Source organism: Crocodylus siamensis, chromosome 1, assembly GCF_052110815.1.
Source record: "Crocodylus siamensis isolate JL-2025a chromosome 1, ASM5211081v1, whole genome shotgun sequence".
Lineage (NCBI taxonomy): Eukaryota > Metazoa > Chordata > Crocodylia > Crocodylidae > Crocodylus > Crocodylus siamensis.
Genome location: NC_143395.1, coordinates 271,681,489 through 271,700,876, shown reverse-complemented (window position 1 = coordinate 271,700,876; position 19,388 = coordinate 271,681,489). Strand labels below are relative to the sequence as shown.

The following is a 19,388-nucleotide window of genomic DNA, read 5'->3' as shown; positions in this document are numbered from 1 at the left end:
TGCTGCAGACATGTTTGTGGCACCATATACCTCATGCAGCCATGTAGGCATTTGTAGTTCTGCAAAATGGGTACAAAACAGTGTGAAGCACTGCCCTTCCCAAAAGTAATGACACAAGCTGCAAAGATATACAGGGTGAGATTCTGCCTCTGGCAGAACACAGAGCTCTCAGCTCAGGGTGGGAGGAAGGTGGAATGGATCGAGGCAAAGCTCAAGGCATAAAACTGGGACACACTGCATTGTGGCAGCTTCATACAAGTGAGCAGGCTGTGCTTTTGGAACTGTGAGCCCTGAGGAAGCTATGCATTGAGAGGCATGCACTTGAATGTGTGATAAATTGAAACCCCTGTGTATCCAGGGTAACTTTTCTAAACTGCTTTTAGAGGCTGTGTTGTGTGTTCACAGCTTTTTAAAATCAGAACACCTTCATTTACCACAAATTAACTTGTTCATGTGTCTTTCGCCTCAGATGACTTCCCAGCCCGGAGTTGTTTGAGGGACTGGGGTTAATTATTTTGGAGCCCTGTTACACCACTCTCCCCTTCTAAACCACTGGTTCTCAACCTTTTTAGGGTCACAGCACCCATGGATAGATTCAGGGCACTCTTCAGGAAATGCCAGCTCTTAGTTTTCACTCTTTTTTTTACCTACTGAAAAATAATAGAGTGTTTTTTCTATTGCAAAGAACTCAGAAAGACCACAACTATGGATTTGTATGTCAAATCTCTGTTTTTATCTTGTGAATCATGTTTGCAAGCCTAACATTGTGTGGCCCAACACGGCACCCTTAAAAGGATCTCAAGGCATCTCAGGGTGCCATGGGACCCTGGTTGAGAATCAGTGTTCCAGACAAAAAGGGAGGGTCTAGAGCAGTGATCTCCAACCTTTTTAAGTAGGAGATCACTTTTGGCAGTTAAAAGCAGACCAAGATCTATCGTGCACCGCCGCCAGTCCCCCTCCAGCCCAGCAACCAAGTCTTTGGGGAGAAAAGGTGGGGCAGATTGAGGCAGAGGGAGAAAAAATTATTTGGGGATGCACCTCCCCAGCAGGTAAGTCCCACCCAGCTGGGGCCCAACTCAACTTACCCCTGCTCCTGCCTCTGCATCACTGTCCCTCGCTGCAGGGGCCCCGATCTAGCCCCTGCTCCTTCTCTCCCCCGTGGGCTGACCTGCTGGGCTAGGAAACACACGTGCATGCATGTGGGCACTCAGCCCCTCACCCCAGCCTCAGATTGGCTCCAAGAGGCTCCGAGATCTACCGGTGAATCAAAATTGACTGGTTGGTGACCACTTCTACAGAAGTGGAACAAGTCATATCCCAAGCATCATCATCCTCATACCAATCTAAAAATAGGGAGAATACCTGTGAATAGTTAGTTCATTGATAAAATATTTTAAAATATTATGGAATCACAAAATCAGTATTTTGCTCTTCCTCTCATTATCCCAAAGTTGATTAACAAGACATATTCCCAGAAAGGCAATGAGTACAAAACAGTTTTTGTTATGATGATAACACTGATTGGCTTTATACCTTCCATATGTCTTTTTTTTTAATGGAGAACACAGGATGAAGAAAAGTTTCTTCAGTAAAAAAGAATGAAATGGAGTAACCAGTATTAGGATTTCCCAGCCTCAAATCCAAAGCAAAATTAGGAAATAGCTCATCTTGGAACAACACTGTATTCATTACAGGGGCAATAATACTGGAATTGTAGACTGTTTTATCTGTTTGATCCCTCTACTGTATAAGCTAGGATGGTTTTGACAAATTAGGTTGAACTTTAGGTAATCGCAGATAATTTGACTAATTTAATTTCATGTTGGTTATAAGAACAGGCATTGAACAAAACCTATCCACTATAAATGCACTCTTCTTTTGTGAATAATCTGGAGTGCAAATACACAGAAAGGTCAATAATCACTCTCAGAATTGATAAATTACTAAGATTGGACCACTAAAATCCAAACGGTACTGTGTGTTCTGCTTGGTTGCATGGCTACATGCTGCCCATTTACCCTCCCCCCACATACTCTCCTTGATATTTATTTTATTTTATTACCTGTGCTTACATCCTTACTGGAAAGGATAAAGTGTGTCACTTCACTTACACAGCATTATACTTATCAGTCTGGAAAATTCTCATGGTTATCCTACTGTATGTTTTGCAAACTAACTGAATCTACAAATAATCACCTGTGGTAGCTCAGGGTGGCTACTTAGTGCTCTGGTTCTGCAAAAAAAACTATACTCTGTAACAAAAGGTGTAAGTTATTTGGAAAAAAGCAGTTTACTATTTTGTAGGGTGTGTATGCTCAAAGACGCACAGTTAAATTGATAGAGACAAAATTAATTTTGGTATTTCCAGATTTTTTACATTTTGCTTTGCAGCACTATTATTCTATAAATAGAGGTCTTGGGTATTTAATAGAGATGGATATCAAACCATTATGAGAGTATAACAGGGGGCCTTCTCAAGGCCAATTTTACCTTTGGCTCGCCCACCTGTTTCTGGGCCAACCACCCACCTAATCACCTGCCATGCCTTGTTAATTATTTAATGATCTTAATTAGGTGGGAGGCTGCCCATTTCATGCCCTGATGCCAGGGGTGGTATCTGTGGCTCCGTACCTCCCCTACACCACACCCCATGCTTGCAGATGGCATCTACTGTTGTCAACATCACCGGCCCCACTCTGGGCCCAAGACTTCTCCAATCAGGACCCCTCTAAGATCCCTCCATTCCAGCAGCCTACCCCACCTTCATTCAGGCTATCTAGCTCCCTGAAAATATTTTCCCCTCTCAGGTGTGGTCCCCCTGGGACCTTTGGCCATTCAGGCCCTGGCCTCACCTCCAAGGCCAGTTGGAAAACCCAGGCCTTCCTAGCTCTGGATGTCCCTCGTGGTAAGCCCCTGGCCCTTTTGACTGATCTGGTCCTGGCCCCTGCATTAACCAGTCAAGGGTACTCTCTCTATCAGGTCTCTGAGTCTCTAGCCCCACTTTATCTCCTGGGGTCTGCCCTCTCACTGGGCCCTACTAGCAGGTGACCCACCTGGTTGTGGGAGCTGGGGATAAGGCACCCCAACCCACTTTCCACCAGGATGGTAACTGGCCTGGCATTTCCTGGGGGCTCCCGCACCACTGAGAGCCGCACCAAGCCACCTACTCCTGGCAGGGTGCAGTTTTTAGTCATGCCCAGGACCAGGAGCCTCCTAGCCATCCCCTATAGCTCCACCTTACCTCCAGAATGTTTCAAGAAGCCTCACAGCCAGGCAATGTCAGGGAACTGATCTATATAGACAGCCAGGGATCTAAAAATGGCTGCTGCAATCAAGCACCTGCTGGCTGGTTGGCTCTGGTCTTAAAGTGGCAGACACAAACAGTACCCTGCTACAGGGAGTATAGCAGGGTAGGGCAGGAAACAGTGCTTATGTATATAAGAGTGGTGGTATTTAGTAACCCCACCCCTGTGGGAAGATAAATAAGGATGACAGTCAGCCATATCTTGACCCTGACCTGCAATTTTTATCCTGCCTTCTTCACAAATGAGAAATATTTTAAAATTTCAGTAAAGAAGAGATGGTAAAGATTAAACATTTTCTTAACATAATCTTTTTTAAGCAATAAGTCTTTTTTCCTCAAAATAACTCCCTGTTGCTACATTGCATGTATTACGTTGGATGTGCTTACATCTCCTAACCAGGCTAGCAAGAGACATTGAGTACTGAGAGACAACACTGACTGTTTCATTGATGCCCTTTAGTGCAAGAAACATTGCAGTTCTCTCTTGTTTCTGCAGGGCTCCTGTATGATGTGTACTATCCTGAAGATTGTGGTGACTTCCCTTTCTTTAAAGAGGAACAGTTATAAATTTGCCAGCATAGGACTCTTCATTTGTCAAATAGTGATTAAAAACACTCAGATACATTGGCTTTTTCCATGATAGAACAGGAAGTGTGGCAGCCACAGGAGTTACAGCAGCCCTCAAGATCTAGAAATAGTCATGAGGTTCCTTTGTGGTTTGTAAGGAAGGATTCATTTTCTTTCCCCAGCTTATATAGTCATTCCTAGACTGAGTATCCAATCAACAAAATTTGGCCTTTAGTGTAAATGCAACACTAGAAATAGTGGAATAGCTGATAAAGAGGATCTCCTGCTCAGAGTTAATTCTAAGCTTCAGTATATAGATTGACATAGAAGTACTGGTATACGAATCAAAAAAGAGAAAAATAACAGGAATTAATTAGGATTTTATTGGATGTTGCTGTGAAGTATGAATGCAGAGATTTATTTTTCTGTAAATTCAGTATTTATTCCAAGAATAAGTTCTATTACCTTGGTATTCTTGTACTTTTTATTAATGAGAAAATATGTTGGAAACATGGTCTTTGTATTCATCAGGCAGATTGTAATCTGTTTAGAAATTAAAATACGTAATACGTGCATTTATAAGAAGGTATGCTCCCAGGTGACTGAACTAAAGCATTATGCATTTTGTTAAAAATCAGATCAAAGTGAAAAATCTTAGTCGAGTTAGCTGCTCATTTATGACTGCTGATATGCCCTCATTATCTGTATACAACTCTCAGGGGGAAAGATACGCAGTGTTTCACCTTACGTACTCCTCCTTTTGTTTAAAACGCTGTGTATGCCAGTCTCTTCAAGGTCTGATGTCTCAGCACAAACCCTCTGTGTTCTGTCACAGCCACTTGATAAGTACCTGCAGGGCTGTCCCGAGGGGGTGTGAATTGGGGTGACCACCCCAGGCCCTGCGCTTTGGGGGGGCCCACAGACCGTGGTGTACGGGCACGGTCACCGTGCACTGCTGGCTCCACGCTTTGGCTACTCACCTCCCCTCCCCTCACGCTTCGTGCTGTGGCCGCTTACCACCCCCACCCAGCCTCACATGGGCTGCTATGCCCTGGGCCCCGCACACCCCTAGGGATGGCTCTGAGTACCTGCCACTGATGGTTTGCCCAAATGCTTCCTCTTAGGGACCACAAATTTCTTAAATGACTGCATTAGCTCTTGACATAGTCAAAGATTTCTAGCAGGCACTTCTGGTTGTGTAATTCCCATAGGGAAGTCATTTGCCCTCAGAGCCATTTTAATAACACAACAATCAATTGATGATTGGCGCTAAGTGCAGACATTCAAAAAGCCCAAGGTGGGAGCGATCTATGTTTTGTGCTTTACTTTACATGTCTTAGGTTTGGTCGGGAGTGAGCAGAACAGATGTTTGCCCTTTGGTGGGGGTGGGGCATAAACGGCCTGCGCTGGCTGAGAGCAGCAGGTAGGGGGCACTCCCACACACCTCTCATAAGGCCGCTGCAGAATGCCGAGCCCAGCCAAGCAGCTGGCCATTCCTGCTGGCCAGCATGGCCCCTCTCCCTAGCCCCCCCCACCCACCAGCTGCTGGCTGTGAGCAGCAGGGCAGGGACAACCAGGCACTGGCAGGGGAGCAGGGCTGGGAAGAGGAGCTGTGTTGGCTCAGGGCACAGATGGGACTGCACCACCCAGCCACCATTAACAGCTGGTCTGGCTCCTGGCTCCACTTCCTGCTTACGGCTGACTCTGGGAGAACCTGCTCAGCTGGAGCAGGCAAGCACAGCCAAGTCTAGCATGCCACCCAGTGAGTGGAGATTAGTGGGGGTCCATAAAGCAGGCTGAGGTGTCAGGGGACTGTGACTTAACTTGACTTGAGAGAGGATCTAGTACAAAAGATAGACTGGTCTACCCTAAATCATTCAAGTCTGATACTACATCCAGGCCTATTAGACTGGGTTCTGCCATTTTTAATCCAGTCTGTATGTGACAAACTTCCTGTACTATTATGGATTTAGACCAGTTTTCGGTCATGTATACTGATTTATGTATAATGTCTGTACCTGGCCTAAATGTGATATGATCATTTCACTGTCTCTCATAGGGTCATACTAATTGTTGTATGTGAACCACAGCTAGTTTATTTGTCAAAATGTTTGCAACTGTCATAGTTTTCATAAAATGTAACACAAATGACTGTTCATCTGAGAATGTACATTGCTTTTTCACTACTTCCCATCTGTTTGCCTAAATTATCTTTAAAAGCTGGTAGCTAGTGAGAAAGCATAAGCAATATCACTGATTTATCAAGTTGCCAAAATCAGTAGTTCACAAATAACCCATCAGCTGGAATTTCTCTATATAAGTTATTTAGCAAATGCTATAAAAAACTTGTCAGATCGTGATTGCTTTGCAAAAAGAAAAGCTAGTTTTCTGATAATCCAGTACAACACTTACAATTAAAAAGCAAATATTTATCAATATTTACTGTGCGCTTATTGATACTTCTTATTAATATGGGAATAACCTGTGACACCTATTGTCTTTTTAATGGCAATCAATATGAAGTAGTAAAATAATAATATAAAGTTAAAAAATTCTCCAGTATGTTTGATAAATAAGTACAATATTTCATTTTATTCACTTTCAAGCAACCAAAGAAATATTAATACGTGTCTCTACAGTTACGATCAATGACTGTTACCAAAAACTCCAATAGTAGCACACATTCATGAAAAAAAGGAATCATGATAGTACCATAATGTTTATTTAAAAAATTACTAAATTTTCTCTTCACAGAATATCTCATCAAAAAATCTTTGAGAAGTGTCACCTGTCAAACCAGACCCTAACTAGGTTTCAGCTACATAAATATGCTGTGTTGCAATAGTCAGAGAAGTCCATATGCAGTCTGTCAGCCAAAAAGTATCACTGAATTGTATTTTTTTACATAGTATTGTTCTTTCTATCCAGAAACTGTTAATCTCTTCTGTTATTGTGATAGTATCTCTTTACTGCTTCCTCAGCCATTGTGACCTGCTACAAGCTCAAAGATGAAAGCAGACCTCCCTGATTCTTTCTTTTAGAGGAAAGATCTATTATAGATGCTTTCTACTGAAAACTTTTTCAGAGTTTGAGAGTGAATAGATGAACCTCACCAATTAATTTCTATCTCCAAACCATTTTATTCTGTATAGTTTAACCCCAAGGCCCTTTCTTACAGAGAATTCAATTTTTTTAAAGTAAAACTATTCATAATTATACATATATAAAACACACCGGATTTTCAAGTAATATGAATAATTATATATTGTAAAATACATGCACGTATAGTAAAAGAAACACTGTATATACTTAATGCTAGCCTACTGGATTTATGTGTATGTATACACACACATGCACTCATGCTTTTACATGCACACTATAGCTATATAATTTTAATATATATTTTTCCTATCCCTTCTTCTCCTTCCTCTGCTAAAACCACTGACTCCTTAAGGTTCAACTTTATGATGATATTTTGAATATATGGTGCTACTAAGCATTTAATATTAGGTAATATAAGATGATCTATCCCTTTTTCTTACCCTCCATTCTTACTTTCACAATACTGACTGGTCATCTGAAATATTGAAATGAGGCAGATCTCTGTGACAGCAGTTTTTCTGTGGCATAGATTAGCTGCCGGTGAGACATGTTTCCATATGCACAGCCCGTTGAGTGGCTTTGGGGTATATAACTTGCTATCTTTTCTTCTCAATCCCATGAAACTTCCTAATGCTTTTTAAGTGGGCTAATCCTCCCTTCTGACTACAAGAAAGAAATGGATATGCATTAGTTAGGATGTATTTAGTTTACTCGGTTTCTTTTTAATTGGTTTCCACCGTGGTGTAATAAAAGGTGTATGTGTAAAGTGCAAAGAAATAACTGCATACTCTTAAGTAGTGCACCAAAGACTGAAATTTTAAAAGAATCAGAATATAACATCAAAACAGTGCCATGTTTTTGTGCTTAGGAGCACACATACATGCAGACAAAAGAAAGCACAGTGGTGCTAAACTTTATGAAAACCTTGCCATATTTGCTATTTTCTCTTGTACCAGGATTGCATGTTAGTATTTCTCTTATACTGATATGATATGGAAATAATGGCACATCACAGTTCTTTCATCATATTGTATCACTGCTTTATTATATTAGGCTAATGCACTGCGAGAGTTGATAGAACCTCTCCATGCCAAATCGGATCCACTTCTTCTTTGGACTCAAAGATTGATAAACTAATGATTAGAGAATTTAGATCGGAGAGAATTGGCACGACGGAGACTCAACTTCAGCCTCTTGCAAGCAACCTAATGGCCTCCGTTCAGAAAGTTAATCCTTCTTGAATAACTTTTGATGTTTTTAAAAAAGAACAGACTTTTTAAAGCATAGAGAACCAAATGCCTGGATGTGGGGCTTCCAGGAAGGTGTTAAAGGGGCAGACCTATTACCTGTTTTGAAGAATGCACTCTTTCCACAATGGGACTAGGCACAAAATCAGATCCAGTCTACATGGAGCACACTTGCCCCCTCCCCTGCATAGGAGAACTGAAGGGGAAGAGGGTCATGGCAAGGGAAGGGCTCTGATGACATTCAGTTTTGTTCTGCAGACTTCAAGGAATTAAAGAGGGATCAGCCATGGTAACTATACATTCTGTTGTTTTTTTATGGACTCCGGTGACTTCGCTCAGGCAAAACGGCGAGAGTAATATCATTTCATTTTCCTTGCATTAGTGCAGGAAGTTAACTTGCTATATCATACTAAATTAAGCATATTCTACCAAGTCAAGGTGTTCAAACACTATTCAGAGACTTGTCTCTGCTTCTGATTTATAATGAATTATCAGAGGGTGTGCTGAAACAGATTTGGATACTGATGGAGAAGATACCTCACGTTGAGATTTATTAGACACTGCAGATAAAATCTTCAATTCCTTTTTATCTTCTAAGACTGTCCTGTGAGTGTTGCCACCTCACAGACCAGGCATAAAGTATTCTCTGTATAACATTCAGTCTCCATAGGGCTGTTTTTGGGGCCAGTATTTGTCTGAATGTCTCTCAAAGTAGATTCAGATATTGTTATTTATCATTATGTTCTGGGTCCCTTATGGGTTGATGTTTGCCTCTATCTCTGTGGTTAGAATGTGGATTTTCCTTTATATATTTGGCTGAGGGTGTACTGTAATAATGTCAATGCTAATTACTTGATATTTCATACTATATTATGGAGAGATAATTTTAAATATGTATTTTGAAATGTTTTCTTTCTGTCCGCTCAATGTATGGTATAGCACTATGTTAATACCAATAAAATTATATATATATATAGTTTATATATATTTCCCTTTTATAGAGAAGTTATATGCTTTTTTCCTCACAAACAAGAATTGTGCAGTAAATAAAATTGCATCTTTCTGCCTTACAGCAGTGAGAAAGTTATAATAGTTTTAATATGCCTTTTTTAGAGAAAATAAAAAAGCTATACAGCATGGCATATGCTAGTTGGAAATTAATCAAAATGCACCTTGTGTCTCCATTTAACCTTAATGGGCCTGTTGCAAATCAGTCTAGATATTTTACAATGTTATTTTGGCCTCTCTTTATTTTTCTCCAATCAAGAAATATAATTTGCCTATTTTAGTAAAATACTGCTGCTTTTTGGTTATAAAATTGTACCTTCATAAGTTTTTGCCTGTTGGCCAAACAGACCAGTTCACCAAGTTTGTATCAGTCTCGTGTCCTTAAAAATTGATTTTTTAAAAATGTAATTTACTGCTCTTTCCAGCACTTGGCAAAGGCAGAATTCACATTTTATATAAGGCTGCCTTTGAAGTGCTTGCCTCTGCCAGGGTTGATAAATCACTGCTAAGTACATAAAGACTCTACGACCTGAAAGATTTATCATTAAAATCTTGCTGGAATGGCCTCAAACCTGAACTGGTCCTTTACATTCTGTCATTAAACTCCATAATTAGTTAGAAGTGAAATGTTTTGGAAATGAATTAGAGGGCCAGAAGCAAAGATAAGATTCTAAACTACCCTTTGGCTGCCATTTTGGGTTCTACTGATGGCTCATTTACTGTTCTTTGCCAAAGGCCAGAAGAAGCTAATGTATCTGCACCACCAAACATTAGATCTTCAGCTTCCACTTTTTTTTTCTGTCTTATAGACAGTACTGAGTGAGTATTACCATTTTACAGAGGGATTCACAAGGGCTGTAATTAGCAGCCCATGACATTAATTGCATACACACTTGTCAAATATTTCTCTGTACGTCTTAAAGTTTGGAAAAAGGCAGTTACCATTTCTTTAATGAAGACAGTTGATTTATTCATGAGAGTCAGGGATTTTTTTATGGTATTATTTTGTGTTTATTATAATAAAAAAAAATCCAGACTGGCTGGCGAATTTCCCAGATTTGCTTCTGCAAAAGCATTGTCTGTAAGGACTGTTGCTTCTTTTCTTGTGAGAACACACACAGAAATACTCTTCCTAATGTGGATGTGGAACTGACATCTCTTCCATGATGTTTATGTATCAGTTCTGGGAGAAAACATTGTTATGTACACAAGCTACATGCTTACAAGTTATCTTGGCACTATGACATTTAATGACATAAGTAATCCACAGTAAAGAGTACTATGGTGTTAAATTTCTGTTGTCATTTTTTAAAGATTTTCTTAGTAAAAGTGTTGTTCAGGTATGCGATCATATATAGTGCTCATAGAAGAACAGGTGCCAGTGGTGCTGAAGGCACCTGACAGGACTCGGCATCTGACAGGCTGTGCTTCATATCTTGCAGTGTCATGTCGTAAACACACAAACTGTACATATGAGTGTAGATTAAATACCCTGGGAACTAATCTATCATGAAATCTTCAATAATAAATCTAAATGTCAAAAGAAATACATGATGTTTTCTAAGTGAAACCTATGGATAACATAATCAAAAATGCTCGAGTCTTATTTTCATAAGTCCCTAGAGACATGTCTACACTCCAGATTAACTGGAACTAGCTGCAGGTGAGCTACCTTAGGTACCAGTAGCAGTCTGGCTGTGTCAGCATGGGCCTCAGTGTGAGCTAATTTAACCTTTCTTCACTCATATTGAAAATGAAATTTAGGCTTCCAAGTCACTTGAGTCCTTTCAAAACTTTCCCTCCTAGTAGTATACACTTTGATAAATAGAGCAAAATGAATATGGCATTCATGGCCCGTGGAATGTTGTTAGCCCTGTTCCCCAAGACAGATACACACTAGGACTATGTACTGTCTTTATTCAGATAGGTATCAAGCCTATAAAACCTTAGGCTAGGGATTGAAATTACACGTAAACTGATATAAATGATTGGAAACTGGTTCAAATCTGTAACACAACAGAAGTTCAGTTCACAAACCACTTTCAAAATGGCTGAGAATAGTTTAAGATAAAACTGGATGGATGTAGTATCAGTCTTAGCTGATTTAACTTAAATCACTTTACTGAGGCTTCTGTCCCAGATCCCTTCCAGATTCAAGTTAACCCAGTCCCTCGGCATCCCAGGATGCTTTGCACCTCCCCAGCAACCCCCCCACTCCCCACCCCGCAGAGTAGGTGGACTAGCCTTAGCCCAAGCTGTCTGCTGAGTAGGGAGGTATGCTGTAGTAACCCCCCCCTCCTCCTGCCCAGCTTCTGGCCTGGGCCACTGCAAGCATGTGGCTGCATTTCTGGAATCAAAAGTGAATGCTTGTTCACTTGCTTCTCGGTTCAATCTACATAGCTTAGGCTAATCTGCAAAGATTGAATGGATTCCGCTTCGGGCTTTTTGACTATTTGTACTTAGCGTGAAAGACATTGCTGTTGTACAAGGCACGTGCCACTTGAATTTGACTCATGAGTAATGTAGCTATGTACAGCCATCAGGACCATTTGTCATTTAACCTTTTGCAACCTCATCTATGGTAACAGTTTAGGTTTATGAAAAGAATACTAAAGAAGTTGGTTCCAGCTGGACTGATCCACAGGGACATCATCTGTTAAAAGTCACCACATCCCCAGTTGTACAGTGACATCAACCTGTCTATCCAGTTGCACTATCCCCAGAATACCTTTCTTCTATATAAGAGTGGCTGGGTTTTACTTTGTCTTTTGAAATGAACACTATGGAAGAGAGCTTATGGTTAAAATGTAACAGTAATTCCAATGTTTAATTCACTTTACTAGTGCAGAGTAAAACTGCATAACACTTATTTTATTAGGTGGCACAGAAAAACAGAAAATTGACATGAAAGTGCATGTTATGGTCAGTTTTTCACTGAGAGTTACTAAATATTATTAAAGATTAAATTGGCATTTCTATGTGCAAGATTATATAAGTAAAATACTTGAGCCAGCTATTCAAGGGTATTATTATATATGTTTGCCGATGCCATCAAGTTCCAGAGTTAATGATTAGAGTTTCCTGTGTAAAGTTTTGGAAGATTTTATGGACTTTAGGAATTATTTGTCTTTCATTTGTATTATTTTCCCTATGCATTGGTAGACTCAATAGCTATCCTTAGGGTGCAGTTAACCTTCAGGTCACAGAGCAAATAAGACTCCTCTTGTCGTGGGTTTTTCTTCTTCATGGGCCTCCACAGATGCTATGTGAAAGAAGCAATATGAGGATCTCCCACAGTGTTAAACCCCCTCTCACTAGTGAATGAACCCATTGGTGACAACTAGAGTTCACTGCTGAGCTGATGCTGAAAATGTTTTGACAACGGACAATGCAGTGAAGGGAAGATTCCTGAGAATGCCATACAAATGGGTCAGTTTTCTCATGGTGATGGAATTTAGCAGCAGTGTAGCCATGCAGTAATATCCTGTTGATATAGCAAAGTGAAGAGAAGAATTAAAGGTGTGTTATTCCCCTTGCAGCGAGTAACTTTTAGGAGCATTAGTGGGCGCATTACATGAACACTAGAAGTGCAATCTGCTTATATTTTTAAGCTCTTGAAAGCAAGGATCGTATTTTTGTAATGTTTGTACAATGCCTAGTGCAATCTGACTAATTTGTCAAGGTTTGCACCTCCATATAGCTCAGGCCCTCCAAAGGCAAGCATCAAATTTTTAAAGCTTTTTAGGTGCTATCTGAGCCTTCCCTCGCTTACACCGGGGGAGCTCCTTTTGTTTCAAAGAACTGGAGAATCAGGCCCAAAGTCTCCAATAATAAATGTATCACCGAGCTCTGATGTGCAGGGCTCAGAGTGAAGAAACTGTCTTGAGAATATACTGTTTGCCTGGAAGGTTACATAATAGGAGAGAATAAAAAATGGATACAGATCTCCTGGCAGCCATGAAACACATCCTCATTATAGGAGGCAACAGTGTTGCCAGCAGAATTTATGTCTCTGATTCACTAGCTCCTGACACCTTTTGTAAAATATGCATCAGAGCTTGTTTTTCAGGGTACCCCCTCAATTCCTTGAGAATCAGTACTGTGGGAACTCCCATGCTTTCTAGTAGATACGGCTTGCTTTCTACGACCTCTACATTGTTGAACTGCTTGCTGCCAAAAAAGTGGAGTGCACAAAACAAAAACCAGGTAAAAGGAGGGGTAGAAAGAAAAAAAGTGAGAAAACCATAGAGCTGCTTAAGAATGCTAGAGATTGATTACACTGTGAAAAGGGGCTCACTTAAAAAAAACAACATTCAGACCTTTATTTTAATCCAAGTGTGAAGGAGGAGGAGGAGGTTAAAAGTGCTACAGGTTTTATTTTACACTTCTAACATAAGACTGTCCTCAGTTCTCCAGACCAGCTGATTAGCTTTTGGTTTTCATGTACGCCAGAATGGCATTTCATTTAACCTCCTGTCTGCCAGCTCTGTGCCATGCTTAAACAGTGTGCCGCTTGTTCTTTTTCTCAGTAATCAGCAACATGACTCACACTGCTTTCCTAATATGAGCTGATTTTCCACCTAACTTTGGCTTCCTACATAAATGCACTCCGCGGAGGTGGTTTCACATGGAATGTACATCTTTACAAATGCCGTCTCCTCGTAAAATTTACCTTGTGCTGCTTTTCTTTTAGCTTAAAAGCTTAGATGAGGGAGAATGAGAAAGTAGCCAGCTTTGTCTCTCTGTTCCCTGTCTAAACAGGTGTAGAAATTAGTCTCATTCCTAGTTCTTTCTGTTATAAGCATTTGATTTTTCCTTTAAAAATATATAAGATTTTAGAGTGATGAAAAAGAATGTTTGGTTCTTAGGCATGTTGCACTAAGATTATACTTCTCTTCCTTCCTTCCATCCAACCTATATGAAGCCTGATCCCTCCTCCCTGCCTGTCTTGCCTTAGACCTCCTTTTTAATGAGCACCTGAAGATATTCCCCAGTAGACTGCAGCCCCTGCCCACCTGCTTGCTTCCATTGCCTCGATACTGAGTCTTCCCTGCATTCTGAGCTGCTGCTGATTGACAGCTTGAACAAGGACTTGAAGACTTCCAGCAAGAGGAACAGGTCATTTCTTGGGCCTTGTCTTCTCTAGGAAAAAATATAGGTTTGTTGACCACATGTTAGTTACCAAATGGTAATATGCAGAGGAGGACAACAGGCTAGTTATTATTAAGTCTGTTAGCTAAGTGAGGTAAAACCAAGGCTTTTCTTTAATTCAGCCTAATTTACATGAAAAGTGCAAAAACGTCTTATCGTCAATAGGATTTTACCGTGTGTCGGTTTTTCCCATGCATTAGCTGATCCATGGCAAACAGATACAGGAGACTTTTGCATCAGGGAGGAGAGCTGTGTAGGAACCTGCCCTATTCCTCAGCAGCTGGAACACCTTCCTTCCTGACTGGCATTCACCAGCCTGCGCTGAAAAGCTCTGGAAGAATCAGCTAGTCAATTCCCAGCTGCTAAAGGTGAATTGTAAAGGCTTTTCTGAATCATTTAAGTCAAGTCTTGTGGGATTTCCAGAGAGGAAAATAGCACGTGTCAGCTCTTTAATAATGTAATTAGTGCTCTGTTCTAACAAAATTGCCTCTCTGAAATCCTGAGAAAGCTGAGCTGGGTTGGTTTCCCTGCCAGGGAGAATGACCTCATCAAAAAGAATGAAAATAGAAGTTTAGATTTCAGCAGAGCTTGAGAATTGCAGTTTGATACTTTTCATGTTGCTGGCTTTCTGGCACAGAAACCAGAGGGACTACAGCTCCGTTTTCTCAGGATTTTCAGAAGATGGTAATTTTGTTCAAATGCAGTACTAATTACAATTAAGCAGTGGCTGTGCATGTGAGGGGCTGAATAGCTGGATACAACGTGTAACTAAGCAGTAAAGTTAGCAGACAGCAAGAAGAAGGAAGGCCAAAATAGAGGGACTGGATGAGAAAGGAAAGATGGTAGAAAGTTGCAAAACAGGAAAGCTCTTGAATAAGGAAATTAGAAGGGGTAACTCCCTTGGGGACCTCGTCACCTACAGGAATCCTCTGTCCCCAGTATTAAAGCTAATCCAAGATGGTTGGCAATGCAGAAAGAAGGGAAACTGGGACAGGACAGAGAAATCTGAATGGGACTGGGAAAAGCAACTGACATATTCTAAGTAAGCCTGAAAGGAGAACCACAGAACCATGATATACCTGCACCTCCAGCCTGATGGGTGACAATTAGGGCTGCCATCATAGAGGACATTCCGGTTTTCTGCTACTCTGTCCTCTTGATACAAAACCAATGCCTTTTTGTCCTCTATTTTTCTCTTCAAGAGGAAAATAGAACACATAAAGGCGTCCGGTTTTATATCAATAAAGGACAGAGGACAACTGGACTATCCTCTATGACAGCCACCCTAGTGACAATGCTGTAACTAATGGTGGCTGTCTTTGCACAGATGGCTAAAGGACCTTATTTAATGAGTCCAGGCTATGGTGGGCTGGACTCTCGGGCTAAGAACAGACAGTCCAAAAGCCTGAGGCAGAATTAGTTCAATCTTTGCAGGATTCTCTTATCTGTGCAGATTGCACTGATAATGAAATGAACTGATGTTCACTTTTCCATCAGGAAAGGCAACCAGATGCCTGTACTGGCCCAAGCCAAACCTGTCAGCCATTGCTGAGCCCAGCCAAGCAGAGGCCAACCCTGATTGGCTGCCCAGCACAAACCTCCAACCCCCTGCTGGCTCCCCACAGGGGGAGAAGGAGCCCCCATCCAGGTGCTGACCCCCATGGTGGGGTTCGGCCCATGCAGTGGGAGCCTCCTCACCTCAGGCAAACTGAAGGATTTCTGAGAAGGGTCCCTTGGGCAGGGAAGTAATTACATTTTACCACGCCATAGAATTCAGATCCCCATCATTCTTAGATACAAATAGAATTAATGTGTCCAAATTTCAAATTACCTCTGCTTGTTCTCAATCCAAATCACTTCTTAACCTGTCCTTTAATATGCAGCGTTCTCCAGCCTCCACATCCTGAGAAAAATGTATACTCAGTTTTTCAAAACAAATGTTTATGAGCTATTGAAAATTCTGGGGCAATATAAAATAATTTAAAAAACCTTCCATAGTAGAAAGCTGAAAAGTAAAATAAATAACACATTGTCACCATATTGATGTGTTACCCAGTTGCCTATTGAATTCAGGTTAAAAAATGAGTTTTGAAGTAAGCTGAAGCTGCAACAGAAATTGCATTGTCATGCAGTTTGATACCACTGTACTCTAGCAGTCAGCCTTGGTACAGAATTTAGATGTGGGGCTTTTTATGCCAGAGTGATAGAAGTGTTCAGGGAATGGATGAAAGATCAAAACAAGCATTGCAAATTAGAGAGCCTTATCTGTATGAAAACATCGCCACTTAATCCTGCATGTTCAGAGAACCCAAGGAGCTGGAGAAATTCAGTCTGTGGTTCAGCAGGCCTGATTCTTCTTTAAACAAACACTAATGTTAGTGCAACTTACTACACACATGCAAAGCCTCATTGGAAGTCTTCCATCTTTTAAAGAAAAATAAACAAATGATTCCAACTTAATCTTTAGACCCCTGATCACTGGACAGTTAGGTAAGTGCTTGGCCAACGCTTACCAAAAAATAATTTACTTATTTGAAGAGAAGGGTGGGAAAAAAAGCTTTTCAATTTATAATCTTGGTTCCTCGCAGCAGCTCATTTTGGAACAACTCCAGACACTATAGATGATGCATTGCGGGGGGCATGTGTCACCCTAGATTTATACACTGACAACGGGGTGCAGGCTGCACCCCAGCTGCAGCCAGCACCCAGCAGCAGTGGCGGCGGCAGCACAGAGTTGTGCCCCCCACTCCGTGGTCAACACTTATGTGTCATCTGTGCCAGACACTGTGGGAAGTACTGTCGTCTTGGTCCTTCCCCGTTTAGAGAGTCTAGATTCATTAGCACTATTCTCTCTCCCCAAAATGGCAGTAGTGCTCTGGAACACAATGATGTCTTTCCTTCTGCAGACTTGTCTGACATTTTGAACGACATGGCCTCAATAAAAAAAAGTATCCTAGATACTGGTTCTCTTTTCCTCACTCTTCATTTCTTCACACCAAATCCTGGCCCTCCTTCCAAATGCAATTTTGACTATCACAATTGAGATTGCTGCCTCGGTAAGGTTAACCCTGGCAAGATTGAGGTGAGGACCCTGAATAGAGAAGAATAGGCAAGTCTTTATCTTTAGAGGGCATCTCTTTTTCATTCAGCACAATGGTGTACAGATTGGTCTCTTCAGTGTGCTAGATACCTTGATAAGCAGCTACTACCAATAGTGCTCAACCATCTTAAATTATTGAATTACTACTTAATAGATAAGATCAGGTATTTTACCCACATTCCCTCTCATACTCCCAACAGACTCACTGATGATTTCCAGGATCCATTATTACAAAACTCTGTGTTTAAAAATTAATTTGAAAGTCCTGACGAACTCCAGCTAATGATTAGTGTAGCAGGCTAACTACTTAGTCATGCAAGTTCATATACACGTCATCCTAACCCTTTTTTATCTCCATTGATATACACATGTCAGAGTTACAAGTTAATTTAATTTAAATTAAGTGTTACTCAAAGCCCTAGAGGGTTGAGCCTAAACTATTTCAAAGCTTATTCTCCTCCCTTTCTCATTGTAACAGTATGACCTTCCATGACAGTTTGCTCATTGGCAACATAGGGGTGTTCAAAAACAGGGCTAAGAATGGACATGGGCTTCATTGCTTTTCTGGTGATTGGCCCAAGGTAGAACACACTGAGGTAAGAGATTGAAGTGACTTTGAATTGTGACACATTCAGGCCAAATTATAAAATGTGTCTCTTCCACACAGTTTTCCCATAACTTCTAATCTCTTGAGTAGAAAATTCAGTCACACTAAACTAAAAATTGGTGGTATTTCTTTTAATAGGAACTAGAAAGAAGGCATCTTTTTATAACAGAGAGTAAGAGGATGAGAGATCCAAATGTAAAATAACCTGCTGTCAGAATTAGGTAGCTTTTCTCCTGCCATTTTGTGAATCACTCAGATAGGATGGAGATAGCACCCAAGTCACTGGAATTATACATTGTGAGATATGAACAATTATTTAAAACCGAATATACTTACTCAGTAGCTCAGGGAAATTCTAAAAATGCAAGTGGAACTTTTAAAAACTTTTAAAAACAAAAAAATTAAGAACATAAAGCTGGCCTGATAGTATGCAACTATATAGTCTTTTCTCTTTCTCTTGTATAGCGATTTTTTATAATAAAAAAGAATTATAAAAACTGATGTTCATCTCATTTTTAATTATATGTCATATGTATACAAAGACCACATAACTGCCTAATGTAACCAAAAGCTCTTTACAAAGCCACAAAGCCTATAGTCCTCACTCACTTATAAATTATTTAAAAAAATAAATGTACACTTTAAAAATTACTAAGATATTGAAAAAAATGTGTAGAAGAGTCCAGGGACATATATCATTTTAAGAAGATGAATTAGTTCATGATTGTAAATGTCTTTGACCAGTTAAAACTCTATGTAAATCTAAGTATCATTATGGGATACCAAGTTTTTTCTCTTTAGCTTTCTTTGAAAATGACTCAGGTAAGTAGTTGCTATGCAATATGCATCTGTTTGGCCTCTGTGAAATGAATTGTTGGTCTCAGTCCAGGTCATGTGTATTCATCACAAAATATTGCAGTGACCATTAACATCAGTTAGTGTCCTTGTTAGTTGTGTCAGTAGAAAAGCTGTTGACTAGGACTAGGGACAGAAATTAAACATAAACCAGTATAAGTGATCAGAAACCAGTTCAAAACTGTAACACAACAGAAGTTCAGTGCACTTAAACCACTTTCAAAATGGCTGAAGCTGGTTTAAACTTGGATGGATATAGTATCAAACTTAACTGATTTAAGTTAAATTGTTTTACTGAATTTCTGTCCCAGATCCCCTCCAGATTGAAGTTAACTCACAGTCCCCCAGCATCCCAGGATGCTTTGCACCTCAGGTGTAAACCCCCTCCCCCCTCACAAAGTGGGCGGGCTAGCCTTGGCCCAAGGTGTCTGCTTCGGCTAAGCAGGG

The 19,388-nt window shown here is 40.5% G+C and overlaps 1 protein-coding gene across 10 annotated transcripts in view; it reads left to right on the top strand.

The window, feature by feature from the left end:
* The window catches only part of CNKSR2 (connector enhancer of kinase suppressor of Ras 2), a 361,202-nt gene that overhangs the window by 333,556 nt on the left and 8,258 nt on the right, over positions 1–19,388 (top strand). For 2 of the 10 annotated variants that reach the window (XR_016444125.1, XM_090062431.1), the window contains one exon: positions 8,027–10,514. The exons of the other annotated variants lie outside the window; for them this stretch is intronic. Coding sequence is in view for 1 of the 2 variants with exons in the window: in XM_090062431.1 (XP_089918557.1) it covers positions 8,027–8,031 (5 nt within the window). In the remaining variant the exon portion in view is untranslated. Of the gene's footprint in view, positions 1–8,026; positions 10,515–19,388 lie in introns of those variants that run through there. 10 annotated transcript variants of the gene reach the window in all.